At 31.9% G+C, this 9,883-nt stretch overlaps 1 protein-coding gene across 1 annotated transcript; it reads right to left on the reverse strand.

Moving 5' to 3' along the window:
• Nucleotides 1–7,624: 7,624 nt before the first annotated feature.
• LOC105109327 (homeobox-leucine zipper protein HOX11-like) lies at nt 7,625–9,615 on the reverse strand. The gene is made up of 4 exons (XM_011003996.1): nt 9,160–9,615; nt 8,581–8,894; nt 8,401–8,480; nt 7,625–8,299 (listed from the first exon to the last, which is right to left on the reverse strand). Exons 1-4 carry the CDS (start codon nt 9,515–9,517, stop codon nt 7,906–7,908), a joined length of 1,146 nt encoding a protein of 381 aa, XP_011002298.1. The 5' UTR covers nt 9,518–9,615; the 3' UTR covers nt 7,625–7,905.
• Between the last annotated feature and the right edge of the window lie 268 nt (nt 9,616–9,883).

Below are 9,883 nucleotides of genomic sequence, written 5' to 3' on the forward strand. Positions count from 1 at the left end.
CGGGATGCTTTACTAAATATAATGGCTTGAGTGTATATTTTGGAAATTTTCTTGTTTTTTTCCTTAATGTTTTGTATTAGCAAACTCTATTCTCCTGAAAACTAAACATACCATGTTGATTATTATTGAGTTCCCTTTGGTCTCGCAGCCATTGACGGACGATGGGCCTCTACAAGCACTCCTACCCCCATGAAAAATTATTGGCTGTGGCCTGGTACGACGGACGATGGGCCTCTACTACAAGCACTCCTACCGCCATGAAAAATTATTGGCTGTGGCCTGGTAACATAAAAGGAGCTGTTAAATTCGCTTGAGGTGATAATCCAAGATATGTTAATAATATGTAGAAGCATATAGGTATGTACTTTTCAACATCAAATCTATGCATGCATGTATCTACTAAGCATTGAAATCCCATACATTGGCCATCATACTACTCTTATATAGCATTGAAATCCCCCAAGAACGTGGCCATTTCACAAAAAAAAATTGATTTTTTAAGATTGTTTTGATGTATTGGAATAAAAAATAAAATTTAAAAAATAAAAATATATATATTATTTTAATATATTTATAAAAAAAACACTTTAAAATATAATCGTTATTATAATACCAATCATCTATTTAATGTCTCAAACACATATCATATATTTTTGCACACAATCATAACGTGTGTTTTTGTATTTAAGCCATGTTTAAAGATGTTTGCACGAGATAATAACACAAATTACAGGGAAGAGGAAAAGATCTCGTGGCCATGAGATTAAGCACTCAAGAATTGACTTGTTGCAATTATTTTTTATGAACATAATTAGTTTTGACAAAATCAACATGATTACATGCAATACATTTAAGAAAGATAAATCAACACGATTCAACCCACATGAATTCAAGTCAATAGCCAAAGTTTTGAATCCTGGGGAGCATTACACATGGTGTATCAAGTATGTTATACTCCATTATTGAAACTAAAAACATTATTTCTCATTTTGGTCCAACCATAATAATCAAATCTCATGGTAATTGGCCCTTTGAATAAATCTAGAAACATCATCGGCTGACCTCTCCCATTATAGTGTTGCAATTATGACCTTAGTAGCTAGGAGTTAATTATGTACATATCGTTTGTTGTCATTACTCCTTTGTCATTTGAAGGATTATGAGTATTTTTCTAATTTGAACGGTCCATTGAATTTTCTTACAACTTGGTCTTGTGGAGTCATAACGAGCTAGCCGGCCAAACTATCATTTGGACTCTTGATATATTTCTTTTTACTAAAAATCTGACTCTCAAGACTCCGTCAGCCATAGAGAAATTAAAAAGAACTAGGCAACTAGATGGCTCAATGGATCGTTGGAAAAATCTGAAGGCACCACTTTTTCCATAGATACTGAGTGTTTTGGCATGGAATCCGATCCATTCATGGTTTAATTACTTGTTTTATCTATGGAATCCAGCCATGGTCTCAAACCATTACCGACGATGCTATTGCATCATCCACTTTAGCTGGTTGGAAGAGTTTCTGCGAGTACTGTTGATTAAAAATCTGCCAGTTTCAAAGGGTTGTATAGCTACTAATTACTGAATATTGTTGAACAACTAGAGTAACTTGGGATTTTTCATGTTTACAAATACTCTCGTGAATCTTTATTTTGTATTTTTGGCTGAAAGGTCATTGAATTTATGGCTTTCTAGATGTTTTATGTGTTCAACCTTTTCTTTTCTATTGAGGTGTTGAAAAAATCCAAGAGTTTTTAAAACCCAAAAAAAAAAAATCAAATCAAGGAAAAAAAAACCTTTACAAAAACACCTGTAAAGGCTTTAATATATATAATTCACACACAAAAAAATCCCTTTAAATCAATGATTTTAAAATTTAATTCCAGTCCAGTTTTAAATTAAATCAGAGAAGAATTAATCTGGAAATCAGATTATTCAATAAAAATACAATTTGTTTATATATATAACCTTGATTAACTGCCAGCCGACTTTAATATAACTTTGATAAATAAGCAAATGGGAATCAAAGTTGGTAAAAAGTCACTAACCCTCACCAAGAGCCATCCTAAAAGGCAGAGCACAAAACGCACCAAAATTCCTACGAGACAATTCCATCAATCTTTTCATCATATATAATAATTATAAACTTATCATAACAATAATCATCATACTTACAATGACTTCACCCAACTACTACCATTAATTAATCTTTTCTTGAAATTGTTTTAGTCTTTAATGACCTATGTTCTTACTTCACGTTAATTACTTTTAAGATAATCATTTTTATTTCGAGTGCAGGGGTTCGCCGGATAAGAATGAGGGGTTTGAAAGGATTCACAGAGTCAAAAAGTATTTTCTTTTTTGCAAATTTCAACGCCTTGCATGTTTTGCCTTTAACATTCCGCATATCATTGCCTTTTGCGTGTCCAACATGGAAGCATTGCGCCATCCCCTGCGGCGGCCTCTGGTGGCACTACCACTCTTCTGTTCCTTCTTAATTTGATTCCTCCTTTAAATAAATAATTAGTCTCTTAGAAATTCTGAAATGTATAGGATAGAAAAGAAATCTTGAACATCCACGAGTGAGCATGGTTTTCACATTTTATGAACATAAAAACATGGAAATTAAAAAAAAAATTGATGCAGCATGCTTCTCTCTCTCTCTTTTAATCAGCAAATGCAAATTAGACTTAGAGAAATTGTTGAATACTTGTTAATTGGTAAGTTTTTATTATTATCGAGTTTCTTTTAAGTCGTGGCAGGTCATGCTCCACTTTATATATTATTTTTTTATATAACTTATTTATTTAATGTAAGATATGATTATTAACCTAGTTACTTATTAAACTCGGAATAAGCTGGTGGGTCATATCAATTGATTCAAGATAAAATTTAATTAATTTTTTTGTTTTTAAAACTTTTATATAAAAAATTATTATTTAAATATTTTTTTTTTTAAAAAAATCAATTTCGGATTGACCCTCCCAAAGCTGAGTTCTGAACTTAAATTTTTTTTTATGGGGGACTTATCTTGATTTTTTACTTATAATGATAGTTGAGTTTAGGCTTTGTTCAAAAAAATTAAGTCCAATTATGGAGGGCTCGATCTTAATTTTTTTAATATTACTTTATATTTTTTAACGTAGAACATGTTGAATAAAAAATAATCAGAAATACCTCCCAGGATATAACAACGGTTACTCATCTTAATCCACTCATGCAACATTTAACACTGAATAGGTATTCGTGTTGGATTTTTTAATATTTATATTTTATTTATTATTTATCAGATAAAAAGTTTATATCTTTATAAATTATTTATTAGATATTAGGTATCCAATGAATATTCACTATCTGCTATTATTTATTAAACAATAAAAATTAAAATAGTTGATATATATATATATATATATATATATGTTTTATGTCAATATTAAGGTATGCATATTTTATATAAAAAATCTAAATATTCTACAAATATATTTATATATATTTCGGGTTAAGTTTAGATAGTTTTCAAGTCAGGTCTGACAATATCTATACCCTACTCATTATCCATTGGATTCAAAAAACACATATTTATTCAAGTCTGGTAAATAATCATCGGGTTCAGATTAAATTTTCTTCCTTATCTATAACAAAGAAACCATATAAAGTTTGTTTTTTTTAATACTAGGAAATTGACAAATATAAATAGAAACACCAAAGAAATTTTTCTAATGAACCGAGTCCGTCAATATATTTCAAAGAATTAGAAAATAATTACAGCAAATACCACTGCAACTGTTAACTCACCGAAAGAATAAGTCCGTTGATATATTTCTAAGAATTAAAAAAGAATTACTACAAATCCCATTACAACTCACTGACAGGATTACATATAGTTATCTTGTCGATGACATGTTAAATAATACTGAGAGAATTACTGATGGTTTGAAGCGGATATTTTTTTCGCCCATGTGGTTCTTCTATAAAGCCACTAGTAAATTTATTAATAATGGACTTATTGGCATATCAGAACTCACTAACAAGTGTTTTTTGACGGACAATTTTTATTCATGATTTTATCGATAAAATAATTATAAACAAAATATTAATATAAATGCTGATATAAATTTCTGTCAATAAAACTATTAAATTTATTAGTTTTTATATAGTGATTGGATAAGCAAGCAAAGATTTACTTTTTAAATTCCAATCTATGCATATTAAAATAGATAAAGCACAAAAATAAAAGCTAATATATCGTAATTTATCTACTCCCAAATATATATATAACCTCAATGACTTTCCAAATCATTTCCAAAAAGAAATTAAATATCAACCTTCTAGTTTTTTGGTTATTTTGTTTTTTTTGAATAAAAGTGCATTGATCAAATTAACTTAGCAGATATTATAAAATAATATAAATTATATTTTAAAATTTTATCTAAAAATTTAAGTTTTTTGGTTGAATTATTTATTTGATATAATTCAAAACTTTAATAACCAAATAGTTACGAGTTCAAATTTTATCATCTTTATTTATTTAATAAAATTAAAATACAAGATAGTATGAAACTATAAATTAGAAAAGCTTTTATTTAAGGAAGTATGATAGAGAATAATATAAAACATATCTTGAAATCTTATTTAAAATTTAAATTTTTTTATTGAATTAATCATTTGAGAGGAGGTAATCTAAAAAAAGAAACTACTGACCTTGAAACAACATCGACTTGGTACAAATTCTAGAATTATTTTTTAACATCCTAGCCAGTTCTTCTCTAATTTTATATCATGTATCACGATGCTAAGATTACTAGATAGGTTTTTTTTTTTTTTTTTGGCATGGGTCAGTCGACAAAAGCTCCTTCACATGGATAGGGCACAAATCAAGTGGTTCTTGGGGAACGTACAAACCCTACATGATGACCAAGTCGTTTTTGTTCATTAAGTTTGTTTCCCACATGATGAGACCAGTCATTAGTGTTTTCCTTCCCTTTCAATTCATCATACTAGTCTTTGAAATGGTTGAAGAAAAGATAGTGCCCCACTCATGCAACTTACCTAGGCAATTACTCACCTCCACCATATATATATATATATATAAACACACATACATAACTACTTAGCTTCTTAGGTGATTCAGTAATAATAATTTAAAATTAAAAGTTTATTTTTATTGTGATTTCAAGTTTGAATTTTTAAGTTGTTAATATTAATAGTTATTATATATTTATCTGATCATTAATTTCAAAATACATGAGAATTAATAAAAAAATATATAAAATAATCTAAATACCACGTATAAAAAAATAAAAAATCATAACCCTAACGATACATGAGAATTAATCAAAATATATATAAAATAATTTAAATACAACATATAAAAAAATAAAAAATCATAACCCTAACCATATTTCCCATATCTACTCCAATATTAGTTGTAGGTCGATCACAATCTTTTCTTTTTCTTTTTGGAAGAATGGTCAATCGCAATCTTTGAAATGTCTATAAAGTAATCACACCCACGAAAAGCTGATTAATATGACGTGGGAGTAGATATTATCTCTTCAAGATACATCATGGGTGTTTCCGATGGAAATGAATGGAGGTAAAAAAAAAGGAAGAGTATTGGTCATTTTCATGTATATATTTTAATTTCTTCTCAAGGGATTGCTTATGAAATCATCAGTGAGATAGACACAAAACGTAGCTCAAATCATTGGAGGACATATAATAATTGAACTTGAGCTTTCTATTTAGGTGACTAGGTCATGTCCTTTTTTTCACCCCTATAATTCCCAATAAGGATTTGGAAGTGGGTCCTTGGTCGGCTACTAAACACTATAATTAAACCCATAATCTTTGCTTAACATTTTGTTTTTTGTTTTCTTGTGCTGTGCTGGTGTGTTCCGTGACTTCCCGTAGGGTGTAGAGCCAGGGCGTGTCTCGCTTGCATGCATGATGATTGAATTCTTGTTTGTTTAGATTCTGTGTTGCCCTGATCATAGACAAGACATCTGTTTGTTTATGTTATTTAATTCTTAAATATGCAGAGACCTAATTCTCCCATGCCTTAATTTGCCATCAAAAGCAAGGGAGAGACAATTAATTCAACATCCGATTATCTATCCATGGGCATTCATGATATTAATATACACATCTGGTCATATATATGATGCTCGCCGACTAATTAAATCCATTGTAAAACAAAAGTCATGCATGCCCAGTAAAACCAAACACTTTCTATGACAAATTCAAGCTCTCATCCCAGATTTTTGTGTGACTCTTCAAAATAATATCGAAACTATTTCCGAATATACACAAACACACACACACTGCTCAAAACATGAAGGAACAAAAAGAAAGCTAGGAAAGCGACCGGAGAGGAGAGAAGAGGACCAGAGGTCGGGCATGGTATAAACCGGGGGAAGGAACTATTTAATTTCCCTTGTTATTTTTATGCCCTGATAATTAGAAGGGAGGAAGAATATATGCCCATATTCAGTGAAACTACGCTATCATTGGAGTACTTTTTTGTAGGCACCGGGGAATCCTAGTCACTAGTTTTGGACATTGCTTTGTGGTTAAGGAATTGGATGGACCTCATAAGAAAAAGTCAAATAAAAAACAATTGCATAATGATCATTTGGATGAACAATTTATTGGTGAGAATTAATTTAGTATTTATTGGTTGAGAATTGTATATGATATTATACCCATTAATTCCATACGTACCTAAACAATCCACGTCCTTCTTTTTGATATAATTGTTTTTTTTTTTTAATTTAATTCTATGACTTCCTTCCTTCTCTAAAATTTAATTCTATGACTTCCTTCCTTCTCTACAAACTGTTAAGCGAGTGGAAAACCAAAAGAGATGAAAAGGGATGATATTTAATATTTATGGGATTTGCCTTCTTTTTCAAGAATCTCAGGCGCTATATATGCATGCAACCCTTTCTCACGGTACCAATTATCCATCTGCATAACTTAAATTCATCACATTCTGTATTGATGTTTAAACAGTAATATGAAATTATTCAATCCATCACATTCTAATTTTGCGTATCTAAATTAAACCTAGTTTCTATTAAAAAGTAACATGAAGTAATTCATTTCTCTATTAATCTATTAATCGTTCTTTTCTTGAAAAATCAAATTAGTAATTCATTTCTCTATTAATCTATTAATCATTTCTTGTTTATAATTTAAATGGTGTAATTTTAAGTTGATTTGAATTGAAATTGAAATTTTATACATATATTACAACTTCAAAATAGCATGCCAAAACACTCAAAAATAAAAAAATATAGGCCAGCCAGATGTGAAGGAAAGGAGGACACTTCCCTTCCTTCTCATAATTGGGACTCCAAAAGGGTACCCTACTTTAAGAGACAAGTCCATCAACAAAACACCCCTGTGCTCATCATAATTTGGTCCTACATTTATTTATTTGTTTTCAATCAACCCCCCACGCCTCCCCTAAATAATCAATGTGATTTGAATCAAATCATCAAAAGTAGCAGACACGAAATCTTCCCTTTCTTAAAGCATGCCTTAATCCACGCCCATAAACATTATATAAGCAATCAACTAAGCACACACTTAATTAAATAAATTAACAAGGAAGGAATATATGCTAATTATACAAAATTTACTTTACCATTAATTATACTAAGAAAATAGAGATAAACACCCTTCTCCTAAGATTTGTATTTCTTTCTTTTTTTGTTGTATTCTTTTTTCTCTGATTCCGTCACAACTAAATCCAGAAAGAAAGCAGAGAAAAAAACGCAGTGTAATTAAAAGAAGGAAGAAAAAACAATCCAATCAAGAGACAAAATTAACCTATCAAGAAGCCTTGTATGTATGTACATATCAAAACAAAGGCCTTCCTATAATATTCTCCCCGTTAATCATGCTGTGTGCTGGTGGGGGTGAGTCTGTGTGTGAGAAAATGGATAGAACCTTGGTCTAGTACTACCAAGGGACAACCCTGTGGTTTTAGACGTGGGGTCAGCGGTGTTGTTCTGGTTATTGGTTGTGGTGGTGGTGGTTGCAGTGGTTGCTGTGGGAGTGGCGGTGGCGGTGGCGGCTGCGGTGGAGGTGGAGGTGGAGGTGGTGGCAACTCGCTCACAAGAGGGGCACATGGTGAGAGTAGTGGCTGGAAGTTGCATGTAAAATGGATTTGAAGTCTTCAAAGCTCTTAATTCTTGAAGCTCCTTGTGTAACCTTCTATTCTCTTCTGTTAATGTCTCACAACATCTCTTCAGGTACTCACAATCCACTTCAGTTTGCTTCAATTTAGTCCTGGTGAATTTAAATATTTGAAGATTAAATATAGGATTAAAACAAACTATTTATTACTCGATTAAATCCAAGCCAACCATTAATTAACAAAAATTAATTACCTTGCTCTTCTATTTTGAAACCAGACTTCTACTTGGCGAGGACGGAGATTAAGCTCTTTAGCGAGTGCAAGCTTTTGTTTCTACATCATCATATAAATTAGAGAAAAAGATTAACAAAATAATCAAGATCGAGAAGCAAGTTAACCATAAAAGGGTAATCTTCAGACATGATTCACTTACAGGAGTGAGCGTATTGTGCTCTTTGAAGCTTTCTTCAAGAAAAGCAGACTGATCTTTCGAGAGCCTGAGTTTCTTTCTAGCGCTACCATTTTCATCTTCATCACTGGCTCTTGAAGAAGCTCTTTCAGCTTGATCAGCTTCATTATGTGATTCACTTCTACCTTTACTACTGTACATGCAAAAATCCATTTGAAAAGAAGAGGTTGCACTGTTCGGTGGTGAAGATGAAAGGGCAGCCACATCTTGATCAGCCTGATCTTCATGAACCACCACAGCAGGGAACCTATTCACATCAAAACCTCTTGACATGTTACCTGTAGAGCCAAACTCACAATTAGTCCCTACAAAAAAATAAAATCACTTGAACAACTAACACACACATACACGCATCTATATAAAGAAAGTAAGAGTCTTGTGGATAAGATAGTTTGTTGGGATGTCTGGCTCAAAAACCAGATAATAAGATAGAAAACAAAAGGTTTGGGGACCTCTTTTTGGGGGGGTTGAAAAACAGGTTTAACAGATGTTACCATGGACATAAAATCTCAAATATTCAGAGAAAAGAAGGGGTTTTGGTACCATTATCATAGACCACATAAGTGGGGGAGTTGTTTCGGTTACGAGGGACAGGAGTGTTAGGGAGAAGATCGAGCTGGATAGGTGAATCAGTGGTGTCTACTGTCAGACTTTTTCTCTTATTGGCTTCCGCTGTTGCTGCTGTGTTTGTATTGTCAGATTTATGATCATTATTGCCGTGTTTCTCTTTATCTTCATCTTCTTGTGGTGTGTGATTTTGACCGATTGATAAGCCCATGCAAAACCCTAAACTGGCTTTGTTGGTGAGCTTTGTAGATTTCTCCATGAACCCAAATGGCTTTGAAGCAGTAGCTGCATCTCCTAAGCTTAATCCAAGCTCCATGTCTCCTCTATTTTGCATGTAAGGGAAGAGAAAACGAGGGGAGAAGAAGAAGAAGAAGAGAGAGGAAAGTCTTGGAGTGAAAGCTCTTGTGAGAGCCTTTATAGAGAGAGAGATTCTGTCTTCCTACCCTCCTCGTCTGTCTTAATAATTTAAGCGCAGACCCAACAGTGTTTTATTTTTTATTTTAATTAACACTATTTAGAAGTTTTTATTTTATTTATTTTTTCTGCCTTTTTAAGAATTGAGAAACCATATTGACCGACAATCCCAGGTTGACAATTACTTGTGGAAAACCCTGTGGGAAAGAGACTATGAGAGAGTTTCTTTATCATTTTGCCATGGGCTACCCCACTCTCACTCGATTGCAAGAAATCCTTGGATATA

This window comes from Populus euphratica, unplaced genomic scaffold (genome assembly GCF_000495115.2).
Source record: "Populus euphratica unplaced genomic scaffold, PopEup_1.0 scaffold438.1, whole genome shotgun sequence".
NCBI lineage: Eukaryota > Viridiplantae > Streptophyta > Magnoliopsida > Malpighiales > Salicaceae > Populus > Populus euphratica.

What these genes read in the sequence shown, in the direction of transcription:
- LOC105109327 (XM_011003996.1), bottom strand. Translation starts at nt 9,517, where the DNA reads ATGCAAAATAGAGGAGACATGGAGCTTGGATTAAGCTTAGGAGATGCA. An exon ending in TTATGTGGTCTATGATAATG is followed by an intron (nt 8,895 to 9,159) that starts GTACCAAAACCC and finishes TTGGCTCTACAG; the next exon opens with GTAACATGTCAAGAGGTTTT. An exon ending in TTTCAAAATAGAAGAGCAAG is followed by an intron (nt 8,300 to 8,400) that starts GTAATTAATTTT and finishes TAAATTCACCAG; the next exon opens with GACTAAATTGAAGCAAACTG.